At 39.1% G+C, this 25,993-nt stretch overlaps 1 protein-coding gene across 1 annotated transcript in view; it reads right to left on the reverse strand.

Moving 5' to 3' along the window:
* Positions 1 to 449: 449 nt before the first annotated feature.
* Positions 450 to 25,993, reverse strand: part of Fig4 (FIG4 phosphoinositide 5-phosphatase) — a 104,741-nt gene continuing 79,197 nt past the window's right edge. The window contains exon 23 of the mRNA XM_013022435.1: positions 450 to 808. Coding sequence (XP_012877889.1) covers positions 631 to 808 — 178 coding nt within the window. The 3' untranslated portion in view covers positions 450 to 630. The remainder of the gene's footprint in view (positions 809 to 25,993) is intronic.

Genomic DNA, 25,993 nt, shown 5'->3' on the forward strand with positions numbered 1-25,993 from the left:
TCTTCTTACATCTGCTTTTCAAGTATTAGGATTACAAATTATGTCATTGTGCCAAAATTAATGCTTTGATTTGATATAACTCTATACTTGCAGATACATTGTTAGACTAGTTCAAAGAACTACTACTAAGATTTACTAGTTACCAATTGCTTCCCTCCACTTGCTCGATCGTCTTTTTTCCTAAACCATTGAAAAACATTTATTTCCTAAGAAAAGGGATTTCTGAGTAATGGCATTTTTGATCGAATTATACGGTTAACATAAAAAACATGAGAATAAATTTAAAGCTGTTAACTTTGGCCTAGTTTGATGACTGTGACATCCTTAGACATTGCCTAGAGCTGGGGACACAGCAGGCTTACAAAGTCCCAGAACATATCAAAATGTAATGCTGTGACTGTACCTTGACCACATTCACAAAAGGCAAAGGCAACACTAGCAGCATAGTCAGTCATTTCTTTACTACTTATATAATTTTTCATTTGCATGGTACAAAACAATGAAAAGCTTCAGATGCAAGGTCTTCTGGGAAATTACCTTTGGAGATGAGACAAGAGAGTAATCTAAGCCTTTCTTGCAGATGTTCTTGCTCCTTCGCAGGGACACTGGGTGGCCCTGCCCTCCGTCCCCTCACAGGTAGCGGTTTCTGATGTATTCTCGGTACATGGAAGTATCCTCTCTCCCTAGGGGCTGCATGATACCATAGCTGGCCTGGATGTGGGCTTGGAAGATCTCTGTAGATTTTCTGTCTACCCTTGGTGGCTGAACTTCATAGATGTTGTCTTGTGAGAAAGCTGAGATGGGCGTTCTGTAAGAGATGAAAGAAGAGAGGGCTATATTAAAGCAAACTACAGAAGGGGCCTCAGGGAGCCGAGGGGTCAAAAGCACTTGAGAACTGCTGACCTTAACCTTTACTCTGCCATTCTTGGCCACTGGCTTTTCTGCCTGGAAGATGGAGCTGGCCAAGCACCATCCTGGGACACATTTTCAGATGCACAGGCAGCACAGGCCCCTCACTGTTCCTGGCCTTGTGGGAGGTAATGTCTGGGCCTCCCATCTGGCTTCCACATAACTGAGTGCAACTTTAGGTGGAGATTAGACTTATGTTTTGCTCTTTCCCCTTAGCATATGGTGGTCACTTGGTTTTTTAAAGGAAGGTTGAGAAAGAATCAGTAAATGGGGGTGCTAATACTTTCTTTCTCCCTTAAGAGAAGTAAACAGGTTTACATGAGTCAAGTGCTCACTTAACATTGTGCCTAGCACACTGTAATGCTTGGTAAGTATTGTAAATGATTAGGCGCCAATTCTGCAATCCTAAAAACTTTAACAGTTAGCTGAGTTACTCTGCCCATAAAACTTGACCAGCTCAGATTTCTTGTAGTTATATCCCTTGTCAGAACTACAATCCTCATCCAACTTCATGTGCACACAAATGTTTACATGTCCCACACAGCATCTGATCTCATTCTAGGTGCTGGCATGAAGTGACTGTTCCATCTTGCTAGCACCTATGGCTTAATTTTCTAAATCGCCTGGCTTTCATTTTTTGGATGAGGGCTTGTAGGTTGGTAATACACAGCTTTCTTCCTCCTTTGGGTGATTTGAAAAGTACCCAAGGACCTCCTTATTCAAACTCCATTCCCACCCCCATGGTGTACCATAGTGCCTAAAATTTCCATCCACCCCTTGAAGAAGGCACTGTCTTCAGAAAGGCCTTGTCAAAATGCAGCTTGCTGTCTGACACATCTTCAACATAAGGCAATCTAAACACCCACCAGTTATTACATTCTGAGCTGGGGGTGGGAAGGCCCTCCAGAGATGAGTCAGGTGTGCTGCAGAAGTGTATGTGTGAGTAGTATGTGCATGCTCACATGGATGCCCAAGAAAGTCAAGAGAAGGTCACTGGTGATGGCAAAGGATGGTGAGTTAAAAAGACATTGTGAGAGCTGAAGTGGCACCACACTCTACTTCTGGGCCAAGTAAGGGCTGGCCCAGTGAAGACTTGGAGGACCTGTCCTGCTGGGCAGGGCCTCAGCCTTGCCATATGCAGTTTATCAGAAACATCAGAAAGGGATCCTAGATGTGCAGCTGTTTTGTTAGCTGGGATTCTCTGCAGTCAGCACTGCTGGACCTTAGAGGTAGATGGGACCTTAGCAACTTGCAGTCCAATGGGGTGCAGTGACACTGGACCTCCTCCCTACCACCAAAGGTCTTTATCTTCTTAGGATGCATGTAATTAATGGTGAGTTTTTCTTTTTGTTTTATTCTTTTTTATTTAATAAGCTTTTTATTGTGAAAATACTATACAGAGAGGTTATAGTTACATGAGCAAGGTAATGATTACATTTCTTATCAAGCATTGTTGCCTCCTCCTTTGTTTTTCCCCTACCATCCCTTCCCGCCCAGCTCCTCCACTATACTCCCCCCCCCCACCTAAATTGTAAAGTTCGTTTTTCAAATAGTGTCTTGTACATCTTATTGTTGCAAAGGGTCAACCTGTATCCCTATTTAAACATTTTGTTTTTTCCCTTCCCCTCCCCAAATTATACCACCATCAAATAAAGTGAAAACAGGGGTTATTCAGAAGGGAAGGAAAATTCAAAGCAACAAAAAAAAAATCACATGGTACCTTATAAATATGTTAGAAACAATAGCAAGCAAGGAAAAAAAAACATTTGTGTCCCTATCTTGGGGTTCATTTTGCTTAGCTTCATCTTATCTGGTCAGACGTACATAGCTTTTGACCTTTTGTACTTGTCCCAGACATATGCTAGTTATGGCAAATATGGAAAACCATGGGAAACCATGGGACCTATGTTTCTTTGGGCCTGGCTTACTTCACTTAGTATTAATTTGTTCCAAGCTTTCCATTTCCTAACAAATGGGGCAATGCCATTCTTTCTCATATATATGTATATGTATATATGTGTGTGTGTGTGTGTGTGTGTGTGTGTGTGTGTATATATATATATATATATCACATTTTCTTCATCCATTCATCTACTGAGGGGCATCTGGGTTGGTTCCATATCTTAGCTATGGTAAATAATGCTGCAATAAACATGTTGTGCTGGTAGCCTTAGTATGGTCTTGTTTGTGATCATTTCGGTAAATGCCCAAAAGTGGGATTGCTGAGTCAAAGGGGAGCTCTATGTGGAGTCTTTTGAGGAACCTCCATACTACTTTCCAAAGTGTCTGAACAAGTTTACACTCCCACCAACAATGCAGTAAGGTTCCCTTCTGGCCATATCCCCTGCAGCATCTGTGGTTATTAGAGTTCTTGATTATAGCCATTCTAACTGGGGTGAGGTGGAATCTCAATGTTGTTTTGATTTGCATTTCTTTTATGGCTACAGAAGTTGAGCATTTCTTTATGTGTCTATTAGCCATCCTTATTTCCTCTTCAGAGAAGTTTCTCTTTAAGTCTTTAGCCGACTTATTTATCAGGCAGTTGTTTCTTTGAAGATTTGTTATTGGGCGATTTAATTTTTTTTTTTTTTGTCAGTCTGGGCCTGGTCACTATCACTGTGCTCTTCAGCTCAAGGCGAGCGTTCTACCACTTGAGCCACAGCACCACTTCCAGTTTGCTAGTGGTTTATTGGAGATAAAAGTCTCATGGACTTTCCTGCCTGGGCTGGCTTTGAATCACGATCCTCAGATCTCAGCCTTCTGAGGAACTAGGATTATAGGCGTGAGCCACTGGCACCCAGCTGGATTTAATTTTTTGAGTTCCAGGTATATTTTAGATATGAGACCCTTATCCATTGTACGGCTAGTGAAGATCTTCTCTCAATCTGTGGGCTTTCTATTGATCTTGCTAACTATATCCTTTGCCATGCAGAAACTCTGCAGCTTCATGCAATCCCATTTGTCCAACCTTTCTTTGATTTGTTGTGTTTCTGGGTCTCTATTAAGAAAATTTCAGCCTGTGCCAAGGAGACCTAGGGTTTCTCCTATTCCATCCTGTAATGTTGTCAGGGTGTCTGCTTTGACTCCCAGGTCTTTGTCCCATTTGGAGTCGATTTTGGTGCAGAGTGATATTTAAGGATCTAGCTTTAGTTTTCCACAGGTGATTAACCAAGTTTGCCAGAATGGTAAGTTTTTCTTACTTGGTCACAAAGGCATCCAGGAAGCTCACTGTACAGTGCCTTTATTGACAACACACTGTTGTGGGAGGTCTGGAGACTACATTAAATCACATTTAAATAAAAGTGGAGTCACTTCAGGCTGACATGTGCCAACTTAAAATTTAGAATATAGTTTGTGAAACACACACACTCTCACTTTGAAAGTACTCTAGTCTTAGCATGCAACCTTATTTAAGGAAACTTAAACCAAAAGGCAAAGTGACTTTATAATATAAAGTTCACTGCAAAAATAATGACCAAAGGGGAAAAATATTCTTAAGACAGACATCCAGATCACAAGTTATACTAGCTGACAGGGGTTTTCTTCAAAATACAAAGCAAGCAGTAGTTAATTCTGCTATTTGCAGTTAACACAAAATAATGAGTGGTTGGGGTAATATACAAACTCTTCTCTAAAAACAGTCTTTTTGTTGTTGTTGTTGGTTGTGGGGCTTGAACACAAACTCTTCTCAATTTATGACAGGCACATGCTACTATGCCCAGATTCTTCTATTTCAATACTTAATTAAAGGTAAGATGTTTGAATTCTTTCATGATTGATATTTGGAGTCAAACAGTTTAAGCAGACCCTTTAAAAAGGTGGTTCCATTAGTGTTTTCAGAGATTATCATCAAATTGGCATCCATGGCAGCCAGCTTTTCTTGAAACATACTGGCTACACTGGTCTAGCACCTGTCTCTTCTCAAAGCTCTTTTACATACATTATCTTACTTAAATTCCACATCCACTTTGAAGGCAGGAAGTACGGGATTACAACTGCCATTATACAGATGAACTGCCCAAAGTCTATTTGTAAAATGAGGTTGCTGATCTCTGTTTTGTCTTTGAAGCCAGACCTTTACATGGGAATACATGCACATTCACGAGAATGTTCCTGGCAGGAATTATATCAGACCATCCAATGGATTCTCGAAGACACTTCTGGGAACTAACGTTTGTGTTCACCTGAGCAAAAGTGAGTGATAAGTCACCAAGTTGTAACTTGTTTCACATGGGTACTATCCCAAAGGTCTCAGCTGAATACTCCTCTGGGTAGGCAGAGGGAGGAAACAGGACCAGAGCCTAATAACCACCCAGTGATGGAGGGCTGACAACTACAAACAATCACACTTCCACCCATTACATTGGGCTTCTTATACATCAATCAGGAGGCCCCACCCTCTTCTCTACAAGCTACTTCACTGACACATGGAATCATGGGAAATGACCACAAACACTGTGAATGTGAATTACCAAACACCAGGTTTAAGTTGTTTCAGATTGAGGGCAAGGCTAGTTCAACACTACTTAACTAATGTTCAGAAACAATCTATGTAGGGAGTCAAAAAAATGTATCAACTATTCCCTTTGAATTTTTCAGTTACCAGATACAAACTGTAAGCTGGGAACCAGTGGCTCACTCCTGTAATCCTAGCTACTCAGGAGGTTGAGATCTGAGGATTGCGATTGAAAGCCAGCTCGGGCAGGACAGTCCGTGAGACTCTTATCTCCAATAAACCACTCAGAAAACTGGAAGTGGTGCTGTGGCTCAAGTAGTGGAGCGCTAGCCTTGAGCTGAAGAGCTGAGGGACAGTGCTCAGGCCCAGAGTTCAAGCCCCACAACTGACAAAAAAATTGTAGATTAAATAATGAAATTATACATTTATTTTGATGGTGCTGGGATTTGACCTCAGGACCTTGTGCTCGTGAGGTAGGTACTCTGTTACTTGAGCCATTTTTGCTTTAGGCTTTATTTTTTGAATAAGGTCTCTTGGTTTATAGGCATATGGCTTGGCCAGAATCTTATTTTACATTTCCCACTGTAACTGGAATGACAGACACATACTACCATGCCCAGATTCTTCCACTGAGATTGAGTCTCTTAGGTACTTCTGCCGGGCTTGACTCAAACTGTGATCTTTCCAGTCTCCCAATAGTCCTGGCTAGCTGGAAGGACCGGAATATGTCACCCTGCCCAGCTGCTGGGGGAGAAGGGATCTTGCAAACTTATTGCCTAGACTGGCCTTAAACTGAGGTTCATCCAATCTCAGCCTCCCAAGTAGCCAAGATTACAGTGTAAGCAACCAGCATTTGGAGTAAAATTGTAATGCTGAAGGAAGTTCAAGATATTATGAATATTACTGGCATAATCAGATAATGGAGGAGAAAGACAAGGGCTCATGTTCCATCATGAAGCCAGTTACATGAGTGCCATATAGTCTTAAGACAGTGTAGCTTCCACCAGACCATCAGCATTTGCATCATCTGGGAACTTGTCACAACTATACATTCTCTACTCCTTCCAGACTTACTACTGGGCGAGCATCTTTGAGGGTGGGGCCCAGACAAGATGTTTAACAAGGTTTCCAGGTGATTCTGATACTCGCTGAAGCTTGAATCTCCAGTCTAAGAAAACCATGGCTGGTTTTGTGTTCAAGGTTTGTTAAGATGCTAGATGTGATCTTATTTATGATAAAGGCAGCAGCATAAACTTTCTTCTTAAACAATGTAACACTACTAACCCCTACACTAGGAAGGCATAATTGAATGATTATGCAGGTATGTGAAGAAATATTTGATTTGTTTATCCCACATCTCTTAATGAGGAAATACTTGATTTCCCTGTTGATTTAGGCAGTTCTGAGGAGGAAAAGAAATATAACATCATCCAAGACCCACAGCAGGGTCTTCTGGACTCTTTCTTGTGTCAGAGGGTACTAGAAAGAGAAAGGAGAGATTCTAGGAATAGTCCCACACTACATGGAACAGTCTTTAATTAAATTAGATGGCATCTGCTCTGGATGAAAAAAAAAACCCTCCAGTATTTAAACACTAAATGATGTGGAAATTGTGAGACTTTATTCATTCTGGTAGAGAAAGTTGGCTTGATACTGCACATTCCATATTTCTCTGCAGGCCATAAATAGAGATAATATATTCTTAAGTTTCTCTTTACAGTCCCCAAAGGGACAAGAACTATTGCCCCTCATTCAAATGCCAGTAATATTTTTAGATATAAGACATTATAATTACAACGTTGCATGCTCATTTCTTTTTATCTACAGACCCTAGTTCTATCTTCAAGAAGAGCTCTGTATTTACCTTCAAGGTATGTGACAGTCTTATTTAGAATAATACATTTGCTAGTTCATTTATGGGTTGCTTGACATCCACTGCTCACCACTTCGACCCCTGAGCACTGATGATTTATTTAGCCTTAACTACATTTCCAAGTCACAGATGAGGAATGCTGCAGGCAGAAATACATTAGACATGCTAGATTTCTTTTTTTGAAGAATATCCTTCCTGGTGTCCTTTTATGCTCTTTCTTCAATGTGGAATTATTCACTTGACTGGTTTTAAACATGACCATTTCTGATCATAGCTGTGTCCTTACGTGAGTACAGAACTAATGTTTAAGTCCCCTTTACAGTTCAGTTCCTGTTATGACTTTTTTCAGACGTGCACATTGAGTAACCAGTAAACATATATAACTGGCTTGACAAGAAAACATTTCACAGATCAGACTTAAATGGTTTCCAATCTTAGTGATAATACAAGGATTTGTGGTTGGTAACTGAAATATCAAAGCATATATATATATATATGCATATATGTGTGTCTAACTTTAATAATATAATAGGTGATACTTTTCCATGTTAAAAGCTTATGATTAGCATTTTGCCACACATTAAATCCAACAGAGCATTTCCAGATAATTCAATGATAGTTCTAGTTGCTGAATGGATTTCCCTTCCCATGGATCCTTTCTATCATACACAAAAACTGTTTTCCCCGTAAAGTTGCCATTTTCATATCATCAAATGGTTGTGTTGAACATGACCGACTTATAAAATTAAGAGTATATTACAGCAGAAGAAGACCTTACAGAAGATCTTGATGAAGTAGATAAACTGTAAATGGTAGTTTTAGGTCATTTCTCACACTCTTTTCTCTATTTCATGAGAAAAAAACCTATAATTAAGGCAAAACTGTAACTTTGTTCCTCTAAGATATTCTTGGTCCTCAAGAAAACAAAACATCAGCCAAACATATTTTGTCTGAATGTTGTCAGACACCTTGTATTCATATACTGTTTTGTAGCATGGGAACTTCTTTGTACAATTACTTAAAGATAATAATAAAAAATGTTAAAATAATATTTGTGTTTGTTTTATAATTACTTTTCTTTTTTGTGGCCATATTAAGGTTTGAACTCAAAAAAAGTGCTTTACCACTTGAGCCATGCCTCCAGCCCTGCTGTTTTTAGGGCCTGAAGTCAGGGCCTGGGCACTATTCTTGAGCTTTATTTTGCTTAAGGCTAGGATTCTACTATTTGACCTACAGCTCCACTTGTGGGGTTTTTTGGTGGTTAAATTGGAGATAAGAGTATCACAGACTTTTCTGCCCAGGCTGGCTTCAAACCACAATCCTCATATCTTAGCCTCTTAAAAAGCTAGGATTATAGGTGTGAGCTACCAGTGCTTGGCACCACCTCTGCTTTTTTGCTGGTTAATTCAAGGACTTTTCTGCCTGGACTAGCTTCAAACTAAAATCCTACAGATTTCAGGCTCCTGGCTGGCTAGGATAATAGGCATAAACAGCTGGCACATGGCTAAAATTACTTTAAAAAAAAGTATTAGTGAGCTGGGCGCTGATGGCTGTAATCCTAGCTACTCAGGAAGCTGAGAGCTGAAGATCATGGTTCAAAGCCAACCCAGGCAGGAAAGTCCATAAGACTCACCTCTAATTAACTACCAGACATCTGGAAGTAGCACTGAGGCTCAAGTGGTAGAGCACTCACCTTGAGCAGAAAAGCTCAGGGACAGCCCCAGGACTGACAAAAAAAAAAAGTATTAGTGTAATGATACAAAACAATTGGTTTCATTGTGTTATTGACATACATGTATACAATGACTCAATATATTCACTCCTCAATATCCTCTCTTGTTCCCACTTTCACAGACCCTTTTCTGCTTCCCTCTTCTACTTTGTCTTTTTTTTTCATAAATGTATGTTCCACACATGAGAGAAAACATGTGATATCTGGCTTTCTGTATATGGGATTTTCTTGTTAATGATGATGTTCTCCAGTTCCATCTATTTTCCTGCAAACAACATAATTTCATTATTTTCTATGTCTGAATAATACTTTGCTGTATCTATATATCACATTTTTTACCCACTAATCCATTAATGGGCACCTAGGTTGATTCTATATCTATCTTGGATATCACAAATAGTGCTTAATAACCCTGGGTATGCAAGTATTTCTACTGTATGCTGACTTAGATTCCTTCTCCAATGTCCTTGCTTTTCTTTACTTTTTCTCATTAGATTGCTTGTATTTTTGCAACATACTCCAGCACATGGAAGCCTAGTCCTGAAACTATTCTCCCAAGATGTACAGTACAAATGCTGGTTTATCTAAAAACTTATACTATTGCATTTTACCCACATTCTGTGGACCAGTAGATAGATACCTGATTCCAAAATGTACCTCACAAACTACACTTGTCTAACATGGTAGACATTAGTCACATGTGACTATTTAAATTTGTACTTATAGTTAATTAAGTTTTGATATTTGGTGGTATTGGGCTCACGCTACTAGGAAGATGCTCAACCTCATAAGCCACTTTATGCCTTTATTTCTGGTCCTATTTGTGCTTCCCTTTGTCATTGGGATGACAGGGGCTTGCCACTGTGTTCACCCACTGTGCTTTCCTTATAGTTTGGGGTGACAGGTGTGCATCGTTGCACTGAGCCCCTGTGTCCAGCAAGATTAAGCAAATTTCAAAATAGTCCCCCAGTAGCACTAGCCATATGTTAAATGTTTAATAACCACATGCAGCTAATTACCACTATACTGGACAGTGGAGGCATGGAACATTTCCATCAGAAATAGTGGACAGTTCTGTTCTACTATATCTTTCCTGTTACTTTTTTTCCTTAGAAATTCTGAGAACATTTGTATTTCTATGCCCATTACTTTAAAATACATGTCTAATAGTGATATATAATAATATTTATTACTATTCAATCTTTTAATTATGTGGTTACAGGCAACTTATCTTTTATCTGGCTACTTAGTGGTACAATTCATTTAATTAAAAAAATTATAGGCTTGGCTATTTTCCTTTGTCAGTTTTTCAGATCAAAAATGTTTTATTATCCTTCTAAAGTAACCTGATTTTTAAAAAAATTACCATCACAAACAAATGACTTTAAACACACTTGACGAGTTTCATTCAGCTGCAATTATTATTCCTATGGAAGTTCAAACTGTCCTCTCGTCCTCTAGTGGGAGCCTCTTCAAGTTCACTCCTGAGTCCTCTAGATGTGACCCTTTTTATCTTAAATGACAAAATGTTCTCGGTTTATTTTTTACATTTCCCAACACAGATATGGGACTCAGCCACATCCCCCAGAAGCTCTGGTTCCTATTAGTGGGAAACTGTTGTTTTAAGACCATAACACAGGATTAGAATTCTTGTCATTCCTGGACCATTTTATGTGTACCTAAATGTGTGTGTGTGTGTGTGTGTGTGTGTATTTGTGTGTTGTTGACCCCTAAATCTGAAGCACAGTTAGTTGCCTGTTTCCTTTGCTGCTGGTTGGCTCTGCATTTCCATTCCCTCTCCACACCCAGGGCTGCTAGACAGAAACTTTCCTCATTTGACCACTCACTTCTCCTCTGGTAGGCCTTGTTCTCCCAAGGGACAGTTTCCCATCTAGAAGTGGCAGTTCCCTATGTCTCTTTCCAAAAGTTTCCTTTTTAGCCATCACCACTGTATCTAGGGGCAGACAGGCAGTCATTTTGTTTATCCACCACTAGGTTACAAGGAGCCCCATATGGCCCTAATGAAGAAAGCTGCCCATACCCCAAAATGTGTAAGTTCTGTACAAGGAGAAAAGTAGGCATGGAAAATTGAGTGGCTGGAGGGACAGACTTTGCCAGATAATGTAGACTAGAATGCTCAGTATCCACCTGAGCTCTAGTGTCTCATGTGCAGACAGAGACTGAAAAGCAAAGCAACTGGAGTTCAAATGTGATCTGAATTCTATCTTCCACTTGTACTCCCAAGATGCGTTGACTTGCACTGGGCTACAGAGCAGGCTGTAGGTATCTATTTTTTAAACTGTAGCAAAAGCAAAGAGTTCTTGTGTTGGCCAGTGCTGTGCCAGCTTTTTAAACTGAGCTGAAGTGGCTAGTTTTGGAGCCCAGCAGCTGCTGTGATGGCTTTCATAATTAAGGCAAATGCAGCAGTTACTCTGATGGTTTGCCATATGGTTTTGGCAATCACTCCTGGAAGCTTCTTTTCTTTCTTTTTTTCTTTCTTTCCTTCCTTCTTTCTTTTCTTCTTTCTGTCTCTCTCTCTCTCTACACACACACACACACACACACACACACACACACACACACACACACACTACCCCAGGGATTCTAAAAGCCACTCAAAATCCTAGAACAAATCACATACTGTGCACTCTACTTCCAGTGGATTATGTTTCTGCAACTGACTCTGACTAGCCCAGCCAGCCCCAGGTCCTTCTAGTCCTAGCCCACTTATTTTAACCAGGGGCAGGCATTAAGGTTCCAGATGACTCCTGTTCTTAGATGGTCCTGGAAGGCAGGGGATGCTTCTAACAACTGAACACATGCATGTTTGCTCTGAAGAAGGCAGAAGGGACAGACTACCACATAGATGAGTGGCAATGGCAGTACTTTTTATGTCTTAGCACAATCACAGGTATTTTTATTGGTCTAGGTATGTCAGAATGATTACTTTTTTAATATTCTTCTTGAGAACTATAAAATTTTTAAAAATGCCATTTATGTTCTTTTACAAAACTTCTGTTGTTACAGAAATGAAGCATAATGATTTTCCAACATGAAACAGGTAAAAGGCTTCCAATTAAGGATGCAATTTACAAGCTATAACGTTTCTTTCCATTTGAAGGACATATTATCTACTTTCCTGCAGTTTTCCTCTGTTTCAGCTGTGCTTTTATCTGAAACTCAGGGGGAGCAGGCAATGATTTGGGGCTGCATTGTTTCATAGGCTCTGACTTCACCATTTAACTGCTGTTTAATGGGAATGAACTTGGCTCTGCACCACAAGCAACAGGGATTGGTTATTCTGCACAGAGCTGGGTCTGTTTTGAGAGGGCATGTCTGCCAATAAAGGACAGATGGCATATCAGGTATACAACAGATATTCCCAAAGGGCAAAGAATACCACTGCTCCTCCCAGAACCATCTTTGCTGACTATGTGCACACAGGGCTGGATTGGCCCTTGGAGCAAGTGGTCATCGATTAGACATTTACACAGTGACTTCTTATGTCCTGGAACAGCAGCAGCCATGGCCTGTCACTCCTGGAAACACAAACCAATGAGCTGCAACAATAGTCATGTGTCCTGTGACAATATTCTAATGCCACATGGATAGTCCTGCCTCTTCCTGGTCATTTACAAAGTGCAACCATTGAGTAATTCATGTCACATCATTATATAACTTGCATCATTTTTTCTATTAAACTTGTAATTTTAGATTATTTTAGGCTTATAGCATTTTTATGCAGTATAGAATTCCTCCATACCTCATACTCAATTATGGTAGTATTAAGGTCTTCCATTAGTAGGGTGCATTTGTTGCAATTAGTATACTTACACATAATTTTTAGCTAAAGCCTATACACATACATAGTTTTTATCTAATGTCCTTTCTCTGATCCAGAGTAAGTGACATCTCCTGAGGAATTTCTTGGCAGTGGTAATTTCTCAGTCTGATTTTGATGGCCTTGTCAATTTGAAGCTTACTAAAACTGTATCTTTTCAGAGGTTTTCATCACTAGAATAAGCAGAGGCAACTGTATTTTGGAAGAAGGTATCAGTAGTAGGGTTATAGGCCTTGAAATCTGTCCTGACTTATTAAAGTAGTTATATAGCGTTGTTTGGGCACTGGTAGTCTGTGATTCTTGTGGAGCAATGGTTCTCAATTTTCCTGACGATGACATCCAAATGGGGAATTTTGGGAAGCACAGATTTCCAGCCTCTGCCCAGATATCTTCAGCAAGAGGGCTTTGCATTCTGTGTATTTTCTTTTTTTAATATGGTTGTTTGCTTTAAAAGCATGGCTTGTTCGTATCAGTAACGAAGTATACATATAAAGATTTTAAAGAGTAACCAAAAATCCCAAATGAAAAGGAACTGTCTTTCTTATCAGACAATTTACTTAACCATTTCTTAGGAACATTTTGGTTACTCTTGTTTTTATTGCCCTTTGCTTTTTTGTTTGCTTTGGGATTTGTGAGTTCCCCAAGATATTTCAGTATGTCTAAAAATTTATAACCCATGAGTATAGAAATAAAAATTTGGTTGTTGGGAAGTAGAATGCTTCCAGAGTGCTGAAATTTAATGTACAACTTGAAGGCTCTGTGCCTCCCACTTTGTTCCTGAATAGGCCAATCCTAAAGCCACTGGATGGACAGACATCTCCACAGATAGCCTGTGACAGCCTTAAGGGGGGTTGTTGGAGTCCAAGAGGCATGAGGAGAGGACCCACACTGGGATGGGGACACCTACAATGGGAATCAGAGCCCAAGTAAGATAAGTATGGTGTGTCTGATATGGCTGAGGGTAGTCAGAGCCTGAGTGTAGGACATACACCTGATTGACAGGGGTAGATAAGGGGTGACAGGAGGTTGGTTACATATAAGGTGACTAATCAAATAACCAGAAGAAGAGTAACATTTCCATAGTTGGTGAAAGTGGTTATTAATGTGAAAGGGAAAAGGATAGAATAAGCCCTGAATACCTTATAATTAGAAGATGAACTTACAGATTTAAATACCTAATTTGTTTTATGTGCTGATGGTTATAGACACTATATATAATATACAAAAGAAATGTATATAATTACTTATATACACCTATGCATATTGCAATATGTAAAATATAATGCAACATGTAAATGTGTGGATGCTGAGTAGCCCTGGAAGCAGTGACCCTGCAGTGGCAATGGGTACACCAAGTGCCCAGATCTTGGCTTTAGTACCATTTTCCACTAAAAAGAATCAGGGATCCTTAGAGAAATGACTGATTTCAGGGCTAGGACAGGCAAAGAACATGATGAGCCTAAAACATCTTGTGCTAGAAATAAGGGAAGTGCTCTAAGAATGATGAGGACATGTCCAAAGGACACAGGAGCAGGCTGAAGGGACTCTACTGAAATTGGGGACAATTTGAACATCAAAATAAATAATGGCAATAACAGATTACATCCCTTCAAGTAAATAGTAAATCTAGATCTCATACTGAGAAAAAGAAATCTGTGAACAAATGGAACATTTGATGAAGGGCTATTTATATTGCTTAAAAGTTCCTCCTATAAAATATTTGTTAATTGAAAGAAATAGAGAGAGTGACTTCACAGTGGAAAAGTTAAGAAGATAGCACTTAAACCAAGGTATCAAAATAAACATCATAAGCAATGGCTTAAGTTGAAATTGTGTGCCATGTGATAATGCAATGAAGAGAACAGACCATATTTCTGGGCTTTTCTGATTGTATTCATTGTGTATCTTAAGCCAATAACTTGCTATGTTATAGTGTCAGGAATCTAGGAATGGCTTAATGTGGTGGCTCTGTTCAAGGTTATAAGCACCGTTCAAGGTCGGCTCTAGCTATGACCACAACAAGGCTCAGTTGGGTTTGAGGGTTCCACTTCAAAGCCCCCTCACTTGGCTGGCAAGCCTCAATTTCTCGCTGGTGGTTGGCCAGTTCCTTGTAAGCCTGTCTATAGGGCTTGTTTCCCTCAAATCAAGTGATTTAATGGATTGATTGTATTACCTAACCACTTTATGCTCTTTTCTTTAGTTTGGACACTAATCCTGCAAAGGTCTATGTGTTAAAGTTTTGGGTCCCCAAGCCATAGTGTATTGGGGAGGAGTGAATCTTTTAAGAGGTGGTCTCAAGTGGAAAGTTCTTGAGTCATTTGAAGGTATGCCCTCAAAGGTTTGTTTCTTTTTAAATTTTATTTTATTTTACTGTAAAGAGGCTGTACAGAGGGGTTACAGTTACATGAGTAAGGCAACGAGTACATTACTTGTCGATCAACCTTTCCCTTGTTGTTGTCCCACTATCCCTTCCCTCCCCCACCTCCCACTCTTCCCCACTCCACCCCAACTACCCCCGCCTTCCCCCTAAAGTTGTAAAGTTCATTTCCAATATACTGTCCTGTGGGTATCCTTGTTGCAATGCGTCATCCTGTGTCCTTGTTTCAGCATTTTGTTATTCCCCTTCCCCTCCCCAGATCAGACAAATGTATATATAAGATGCAGGGTACCAAAATCAAGTACAGTGACAACAGGTTTGTTTCTTTTTTGCTCCCTGGCTTGGGATCTAAACAGATTTGCTCTCCTTGAGAGATGCTGCCTCACCACAGGTCAAATGGATTATGGTCTGGAACCAAAATTGTAAGCAAAAGAAAACCTTACTCTTTACAAGTTAATAGTCTTAGATACTTTGCTATAGAACTAGAAAGCTGGCTGAAACATGGAAGAATACATAAGGGTATGAATAACAGAAGTGGGGCCCATTTGAAGGTTAGCTATCACACTCACCCTTGATTGCCCCAATCATTCTCTCCTATTACCCTGGTTTGTGTTTTCCAGAACATGTATCCAAATATGAAATGATCATATTTGTTCATTAGTTCAGTACTTGCCTGCCTACCCTAGAAAAGGATCCTGGAGGATTCTGTCAATTTTGATGTTTACTGCATCCCCAGTGTCAACAGTGACTGACACATAGTAGTTACTTAAATGAATCACCTACTTTTTATTTCAAGATGTTATAAATCCGTTATTAGATGACTTATATGGCGTGTGATAATGACAGAACAGGATTCACAACTTGACTATAGTAATAAAAACCAAATTGATATCCAGTCTTCAAAACAAATAGCACATGTTATTCAAAGTATCAAGATCTTGAAAACTAAGGAAAAGCGAGGACAAGTTCAGAGTGAAGGAGACTAAGGAGATATAACAATTAAATGTGACGGGAGATTCTGGTCTAGATCCTCCTCTAATTAAACACACTATAGGGACAACTGGCAAAAGTTTGAATGGGTTCTGAGGATTAAATGGAAGTGAAATATTGCTGTTTATTTTCTGATTTTACTTATACTGTATTTTATACAAAATTCCTATCTGTAAGAAACATTCATGAAAGGCTATTTAGAGTCATATGAAGTCCTCACTTCACATGAGAAGATAGAGAAGTTAGAGAAGTGAATCATAGATCTGCAATTTCATTTGTTTTGTAAGTGCAACTTTTAGGTAAGCTTGGGATTCTTTTTTGGGGAGGGAGGGATTCTTTTCAAATTAAAAGGTGCGCAAATTATGAAGACCTATGAGAGAAATTTAGAGTTCTATGAAATCTAGAGTTCTATGAAAAATCTGTTTTATAGGTCAGGCATGAGTGAATACTGGTATCTTACCATGACTGAATAATATTAGAAAATTCCAACAACCTAATTAACACGGAAGATAATGAAATTCTGGCTTCAACAGAAATATAAAATAATCCTCAGTGCCCTTTTGAATCTCACTACTGCAATCCCTCAGTCTGCCCAGGGTCTCTGGCCTCTGCCTCTCTACTTTTTACCATCAGCTTAGAGACTCTTCTGTGTCATTCCTATCTTAGAAAAGTTCCCCTAGGTTCAAACTCCTGTCCAGAAAGTTCTACCTCTTTGTACCCTTTTACAGTAGAACAACCGGTGAAAGAATAATGTCTCCTTGCGCTGTCATCTCACATGGCCACCACCCATCGAAACTTGCTCAGTAGGTTCCTGTTGCTTAAAGGAATAGTGAGCTGCTCACTCCTTCCTTCTAGAAATACCTTCTCTGGGCTTCAATAAAACCACATTCATCTTGAGGGTCTTATTTTCCCTCTGCTTACATCTTTAATTCACAGTCCAGAAAACACCCATTGTCAGCTTTCAGAGAGGTAAGTCAGACAGTCACTGTTTAAAATCCTCAGCAGCTTCCACTGGATGGGTTCAGAGCCTCAACTAAGCTTCTTTGAGATTAGGTATGACATGATCCAAACCCATGCCTCGCTCCATCCTATAGCACTTCCTCTGTGGAGCTCTTTGTTTACTGTTTGCTTTCCAAATTTGTCTTTGGGCATGTTCTCTTTGCTTCCCCAGTTATCTCCTGGCAGACTCCTTTTCATTCAGATTGCAGCTAAAATGTTAACTCCGAATTTAAAACAGTACCTGTCTGGTGCCTGCTCCAATTACTTTCTCCCATTCCCTTGGTTTGTGTTCTTCAGGGCATTTATCTTAATATGAATTTGTCCTGATGGCATATTTACTAGTTCAGTGCCTTTCTGTTTCCCCTAAAGCCATATCCCCAGGTATTAAGAACAGTGCCTGTCACATAGTCTTTACTAAATATCAGGGTGTATATGAATTGGGTACTTTGTTTTGAAATGTGAGTGATCTAGCTGTTATAGAATTTGTAGCTTCAATTATAGACTTATGGAAAATCTTTATTCCAAATTACCTTGGCAAACCATCAGTCCAAGTGAAAAAAAACCCACAATAGAGCTGTAGAAGGTCATCCAGACTCTGCTTAAATGCTGTTGGTAATGGAGTAACTCAGGACTCAACAATGGAAGGTTTATATGTCATCACAGATAGCTCTAACTGCTGGAAAGATTTTCTCTTCATTGACCCTCAATCTTCATCTCTATATGTTCCACTTAGTGGTCCCCAACACAACTGAAAAGCTGATTAACCTGACAGCAATTCAAATGTGACTAGAAAGAAGGATTGATTCCATGACTCCTAATCCTCTTTTCTGTGATAAACACTCTCGGCTACCTCCATGCTGCACATGGCATGACAAATTATCCACCACTACACAAAAGAAGGGAACACAAAATTTAGGCAGCCTTTCAAAAGAGTAAATATTCCTGAGCATCTTATCAGAGAAGTACAACATAAGCATGTTCATTTCTCATGGCTGTCTTCCTGTTCTCTTTACAGTCTGCTCTACTGCCTTATGCTCCTTCTGATACTGAGGGAAGGGAACAATCAGCCAGCCAGGCCTACTTTGTCTCTTTCTTGAGACAAAGACTTATCTTTTTCAAAACACATGTGTGGCCCCATGTTTTCATTTTGGAATAAATTTTACATTTTAATAAGATGAAGGAAGAGTCTTGAGAAGTAATTACTCATTAATGAGGTATGTGGCAGGGGCTCTTTGCTGAGGGTCTGAAATAATTCATTCTAGAAGTATTCTAAGAGTGAAAAACCAGTTTGGATCTCACTCTCTTTGGGCTTCCCTGTGTATACAGAATGAAGATCTGCTGCTGTTAAACAGACAACAATTTAGAGCCTATTTAGATTGTCTACGATGACTTGCAGCACAGAGTAAGCACCACAATTATTACTGAATGAAGGAGTGAGCAAGTGCATAAATGAACCAATGAATGAGAGCACTCCTGCACTGGTCCACAATCTCACTTTATAGACAAGAGCCACGGTTCAGACTGACAAGAACTAAGCTTAACAATATTAGGTATGGGCAGATTTCAGGATTCCTGATGTTCTTTCTTGTTTGTTTGTTTTTTTAGAAAGTATAGTTAAATTTTATCAAAAGTAGTAAAAGAAGCAATGTTTTACATGGCTGCAAGTCTTTCCTATCTGGCTTAACAGGAGAATACTGGATTCTCAACTTCTGGATTCTTGTGTCTGCTGAATCTGTCAGGATTTGTTGTTTTGGTTGAAGTTTACAAAGAAAATCTGGCCTCATGAAGGAATGTAGTTGGAAGAAGTATGCTAATAGATTTTTGAATAATTGTGGATATTTTTCTTTGATACTACAACAAAACCCGACAAGTTTCTTAAAGGTCAGTTGCCATGTAGAACTGAAAGCATTATCAGTGAACTTTTCATACGCTCGTATCTGAAAATCCATTGGTCTATCTTGCACCCTGCACAGGCAAGACATTTTTGTTTTTACCTGTAAATGGGTTTTCCTTTATCTTTTCCTTTTCTTCTTTCTTCCTTTCTTCTTTCCTTCCTTCCTTTTTCCTTTCTTTCCTCCCTCCCTCTCTTTCTTCTTTCCTTCCTCTACCCCTCTCTCTCTGTATCTCTCTATACTATAGGTGTGAAAGAGAGAGAGAGAGAGAGAGAGAGAGAGAGAGTACTGAGACTTGAACTCAGGGCTTTGCTCTCTTGCTTGGCTTTTTTACTCAAGTCTGGTACTCTAACACTTGAGCCACAGCTCCACTTCTGGCTTTGTGATCATTTATTGGAGATAACAGTCTCATGGACTTTTCTGCTTGGGCTTAGACCAGTGATCCTCAGATCTCAGCTTTCTGAGTAGCTCGGATTACAGGTGTGAGAGCTATCACTGCCTGAGCACAAATGAGTTTTTAAAAATAGCATGTGTCAGTCATATGAAAAATATTGGTTTACTGAGTTACAAATAGTAGCAAGTTTCAGCATATAGTATCAGAAAATCACATTTAAGATAGTTTCTCCTTTAGTGGCAGATGCAAGTTTCTCTAAATTCTAATTTTCACTTGACAGATCTAACTCTGTTATTGGTAATAAACACCGTCAATTATTTTCCTTAACGTGACAGGTTTGCTTTGTTCATTTTTGAGAAAGTGTCTGCCAAAAAGCCCAGTTTGAAGAAACACAGTTTATCTGTCAGTCATTATTTCAGTTGGTATTCTGTGTGTGAAAGAAGTGGCGAGCTGGGCTCATTCCTTAGGCAACTATACCAGTCCTTTTTCTTAAGACAACCACACTGTGGTATGCCACAGAGGTACTTTGGGTATAGTCTTTTCCATTTGCCATAAGCAGTACTAAAATGGCACATATTCAAGGCTTATCGAACACATTTTCACTGCTTCCTCAAAAGCCTCTGCATCTTCCCCCTTCTTCCTCCCTTCTTCCCTTGCCATGAGTATATTAAATTTGGGTCTTAGAAGGCTCTTAGAACGCCTAGGGATCTGCAGAGCATGTTTTGAGGGTTGCTACTTTATGCTTTACTGTTTTTCCTCCTTCTTCTTTTGGTGACAAGCTGCTAGCCACTTGCTAGCGTGAAGATTTAGTCCTATCTATGCTTCTTGTGGGAAACTGCACTTTGAGCTGCACTCACAGGCATATAAACTAGATAAAAGCAGGGTGCCTCAGTCAGGAGGTCATTAGGTTGAGTTTCAAAAAAAATCATTTGAATCTGTTTCACAGTTGAAAAGTTCTGGAATTGAATGAGTTATGAACCCATTCTGGTCTTTGGAAAATTGATTCTGATGATGTGTAGGTATCCCCTAATTCTCAAATGTCATCATCCTAATTTCCTTCTCTGTCTCCCTCTACTCTCCTTTTCCCTCTCCCTCTTCATCTCCTTCTCATCTCTGCTCTCTAAGTACTGCCTTCTTGTCCCTCTCTCTAGAAATCTGATTGTATCTTTATAGCTCTAGAAATCATTATGGACAGGCTTTGAGAGGAAAGCAGTATGTGAAGACTTGGGATGACACCAATTGATTTTCTTATTATGAGACTGTTGGGAAACATACCCAAGATTCCAGATATAAAACCAAAATTAAAGAATAAGCAGAAACAATAAACTTAATAAATTAAATAATTATATCATCAGAATAACATTTAGTTGAAACTGTTCAAAGCAAATAAGAGCAAACTCTTTGGGCAAATAAGAATAGAAAAGAGTCTAAAGACTTGGCCTGAGGACCTTCAATACAGTTTATTTAGGATTTCTGAAAAGATAACTAAAATTGCATTCTTCTCCTTTTTCTATCCTTTAAACATTTCCTGAGGCTTTCAAGATTATCTGAACATTTTCCCAGCTCCATATATTATAAAAAAATAAATGTATTTGATAGCCAAGTGACAGTGGCTCACACATATAATCCTAGCCACTAAGGAATTTGAGAGCTGAGAATCACAGTTCAAAGTCAGCCCAGGCAGACAAACTTGAGAGATTCTTGACTCCAGTTAATCACCAGAAAGCCACAAGTTGATAGAGTGCCTGCCTTAAAGGAAAAAGCCAAATGAGAGCCTCGAGGGCCTGAGTTTAAACTGTACTACTGGCACTAAATAAATAAAATTTAAACTCTAGAAAATCTTTTTAAAACTACATGACAAAATGACAATCAAGTTAGCTATTTATCTTCTGAAATCAGCCTAAAAGAGTTTATTTTTGAAGGAACACATTACTCTAAAGTATAATAGCTTAAGAAATATTGATTTGGGCTGGGAAGGTGGCTCAGTGGTAGAGTGCTTGCCTTGCATGCATGAGGCCCTGGGTTCGATTCCTCAGCACCACATAAACAGAAAAAGTCGGAAATGGCGCTTTGGCTCAAGCAGTAGATCACTAACTTTGAGCTGAAGAGCTGAGGGTCAGCGCCAAGCCCAGAGTTCAGGCCTCATGACCGGACCCCCCCAAAAAAATTTAAAAAAAAGAAATATTGATTTTATTTTAACACTGAATAATGAATTTATAACATTATAAAAAGCAAAACAAAGGTTCAATTCCTTTATATCTTGTACATTTTATGCAGACATTTTGGTGATGTCACAAATATAGAACAGAAAGTGTGACTTGTTAGTGACAGTTTCCAAATGATATCGAACCACAATATATATTTTTTAATGAAAGGATTTAAAAAGTATGACAAAGGCAAAAACAAAGCTATCTTTTTTTTGTCAGTTACGGGGCCTCAACTCTGAGCCTGGGTGCTATCCCTCAGCTCTTCAGCTTAAGGCTAGCACTCTACCACTTGAGCAACAGCACCACTTCTGGCCTTTTCTGCTTATGTGGTGCTGAGGAATCAAACCCAGGCCTCATGCGTGCAAGGCAAGCACTCTACCACTCAGCCACCTTCCCAGCCCCCAAAGCTATCTTCTTATTAGAACTCTATGTATTTGGAAACAACAAGCAAATACAAACTAGAAAACTATGGTTCTGTCCTAAGCATGTTGATCAAGGGATTGTAAGAGCTTATTAAATGCAGAAGAGAATTCTCTCAATTAAGAGTGTCAGCAATTTGGTAGCATCAGGGAATCAAAAGTCATAAAACTGTGGTCCATTTTAGCCTGTCCTACTAATATAAAGCATCAGTTAACTAATAAGGAATGCAATAATTTATCAATTGAGAAAATTTATTCAAGGCCTGCCAAGAACTCAGAGTTGCTAGCTACATTAGAACTGAAAAGAAATCAAATTAAAATGAAAACTTACAAACATCTTTCATTTGTCCTACTATTTGCTTCAATTTGTTAATTCTGGCACTTCTCCCTCAATCTTTTTTATTTTTTTGTGCCAGTCTTGGGGCTTGAACTCAGGGCCTGAGCTTTTTTTTGCTTGAGGCTAGCACTCTACCACTTGAGCTACAGTTCCACTTCTGGCATTTTGGTGGTTAATTAATGCTAAGAGTCTCATGGGCTTTCCTGCCAGAGCAGGCTTTAAACTGCAATCCTCAGATCTCAGCCTCCTGAATAGCCAGGAATACACACCGACTCCAATCTGTTCTCCCCACTATTTCTAGGGTGACCTTTCTGAAATGGGAATACAAGCCCCTTAGTCCTGTGATCAAAATTCTGCTTAGAGGGTAAGAGTCAGGCTCTTACTCAACATCTTCTCCTGATCTTGTTTCTTCTTGACTGGGTCTTGTGAACTGGATGCACACAGTTACTTCTGGGTCTTGCTGTGGTTTGAATGTGGATTGCCTCCCAAAAGTCTATGTGCTAGAGGTTAGGTTATTATAGTGTGACAGAATCTTTTAGTGTAGGCTCTAGTAGGAGTCAATTAGGCATTTAAGAAGAATGAACTTCAAAACAAAAAAAAAAAGGGAAGGAAAGAAGGATGCTATCCTTGGTGAGTTTTCATAAAAACAGCAAGCCTGGACCCTCCCCAGTCTCTCAATTCCTGTCTTGCCATGACCCCTTCTCTCTTCCTGCCACTGAGATGCATCTGCCATGACTTATCAAAACTGAGCAGATGCTGGGGCCATGCTCTTAAATCTTCAGAACTGTGAATTAAATAAGGCTTTCTTATTTAGAAAGTACCTTGACTTGGATATTTTGTTACAGTAATACAAAGACAACTAAGACAGTGGTGCATAGGACAGAAGCTCAAGACCATGTATCCATGTTAAGAAAGCCCGTAAGGCCTCATGTGAACCCAAAAAAACCCTGTGAATGGTATGCTCTGTATTCACCAAAATAAAACAGACAATATACTACAATTAAAAACTACTTCTCATTTTAGATATCTTAAAATTAATGTGATTCCCAACAACTAAATTTATTACTCTGTATGTTAACCTAATAATGAGTAATAAGCATAAAAACACAGTAATAAAAATAATACATTTACTGTTTTTTATATATGAAACCTTTCAAGACAGCACTCCTCTGAAGCTTTAACAAATTAATTTTGTTTCAATAAATTAGCTTCTTTAACAATAAAGAATAAGTATTATTGACAGATAATATTCAAATGAAAAAGTATTTATTTTTCTAAGTTGGCCCTTTATCTCTATCTTATATCATTTCCATTTTGACCTGTTGCTTTCTGCTACCTACTTCTCTCCTAAGTTTATCCCCGCTCCCAATTCTCAGAAGCAACAGGGTGTATTTTCTAAGGCTTGCATTTATTTTACTTACCACAGACTTACCATAGAAACCTCTCTGCTTTTCTCTCACCCTCTCCTTTCCTAATTAACCTCACAGAAACCACTTAATCACCAGAAAACTAAAAGTAGAGCTGTGGCTCAAAGAGGTAGAATACTAGCCTTGAGCAAATCAGGGATAGCACCCAGGCCCTGAGTTCAAGCCCCACATTCCACAAAAAAGAAAGAAAAGAAAAAAGCCCCACTCATACATAATTTCATCTATTCAAGAAACATTCAGTAAATGTCTAGATACCAGGAATAGAGTTCATTTTTTTGCTTAACATATTTGGGAGAACAGGTGTGCTCATATAAATCCAAACTGACTTTACCCACAATAAATACACTGTGAGAAAAGCTAATGTACACATGCTATCCATGAAGCAAATCTTGTCTACACTATATGCCACATATTGGTACTTGATTTCATTTAGTTTATGAATTTCACAATCGCATAGTGGGTGAAGAATTGCAATCTTAAAAAATTACTACCCTAATATTTATTTACTTATTTTTATTTTCATTTTTTTTGTAGGTCATGAGGCTTGACCTCTGGGCTTGGGCGCTGTCCTTGCCCTCTTCAGCTCAAGGCGAGTGCTGTACGGCCTGAGCCACAGCTCCACTTCCGGTTTTCTAGTGGTTTACTGGAGATAAGAGTCTCACGGACTTTCCTGCTCGGGCTGGCTTTGAACTGCAATCCTCAGATCTCAGCCTCCTGAGTAGCTAGTATTATAGTTTTGAGCCACCGGCAGCACCAGGCAAGCCCTAATATTTATGAAGGAAATATTATTATATTTTTAAAATAAGCCCTAAAGTTGGGTGTTGATGATTCATGCCTGTAATCCTAGTTATTTTGAGACTAAAAAAATGGGAGGATCATGGTTTAAAGCCAACCTAGGCAGAAAAGATTATCACACCTCTTCTCAACCAATGGCTGGGCACAGGAGTAAACACTGTAATCCCAAACTATTGGGAGGCTGAGATTGAGAGGATCATGGTTCCAGCCTAGCCCAAGAAAAATCTGTGAAATACCATCTCCACAGAAGGGAAGCTAGATGCAATGGCGAGCACTTGTGATCTCAAGAGCAGACTGGTCAGGAAAATAAGACCCAAAAAAACTAGCGAGATGTAGCTCAAGTGGTGGAGCACCAGCCTAGCAAGCTCATGGCTAAGTTCAAACCCCAGTTCTAAAAACAAAAGCAGCCAAAAAAAATCCAAAACTAATACCTTAGAAGTGACAGAAAAGAGAGGAGGGTAAAGAAGAAGAAGGGTAACTGAGAGGTAAAAATTAAAGAAATGAGAGAGAAGCAGAGATAGATAGAATAGTATGAATCAGGGAGGAACTGTATAGCTTTGGGTGTTTGGGATGAAGATGTAGATATCGACTATAGATATGAGTTTGTTCCACTGAGGCAACATACTACAAAACATTCAATATCTTGGGTGAAAGTTCCTGGCTTCCCCATCTAGTTTTCAGTACTCCAATTCAGAAGACCTTGTTCTACAAGTTTCTTGGCAGTTATTTACTAGCAATACTTTTCATATCTGGTAATGCAAATACCTATTTGTAAAAGGAAACCTAATATGCCTCATAATTTCAAGAAAAATTGGCAAGATGGTGAATAATAGTCAATACATATGTACATGAACTTATTACAATTTTAAAATATACTAGCACTCAAAATATGAGATAATTTCAAGAATCTCATATAAATCTAATTTCTATTGCTTTGGGCATAGCTTTAGAAATCTAAAAATGAATAGCTGACATTTTAAGAACCTGCTTAGAGAGTTCTAATTTAAAGGGCACACACATACACATACACAAACCAAAAACACTCTTGGCAGTTGCCATGACAACATAATGCGGTGCCTACCAAGCTCTTTGTTATCCTGAAGACACTGTGCAATACCACGATAGACTCTTTGCTAATTAAGTGGAAAAGGTTAAAAAGTCTAGCTCTGCATGGTTTTTCCTGGTGCTAGGACTCAAGAAAGCGAATACTAAACATTTTAAGAAAAAGAATGGAAAAATAATAACTGTAAGACCCATTTCATATCAAAGTAGAAATGGTGTTGGAAAAGATGAGAGAAATATTTTTGTTTTCTTTGTACTTCATCACCTCCTAATAAGCCATATC

Source organism: Dipodomys ordii, unplaced genomic scaffold (assembly GCF_000151885.1).
Source record: "Dipodomys ordii isolate 6190 unplaced genomic scaffold, Dord_2.0 Scaffold62, whole genome shotgun sequence".
In the NCBI taxonomy this organism is placed as follows: Eukaryota; Metazoa; Chordata; class Mammalia; order Rodentia; family Heteromyidae; genus Dipodomys; species Dipodomys ordii.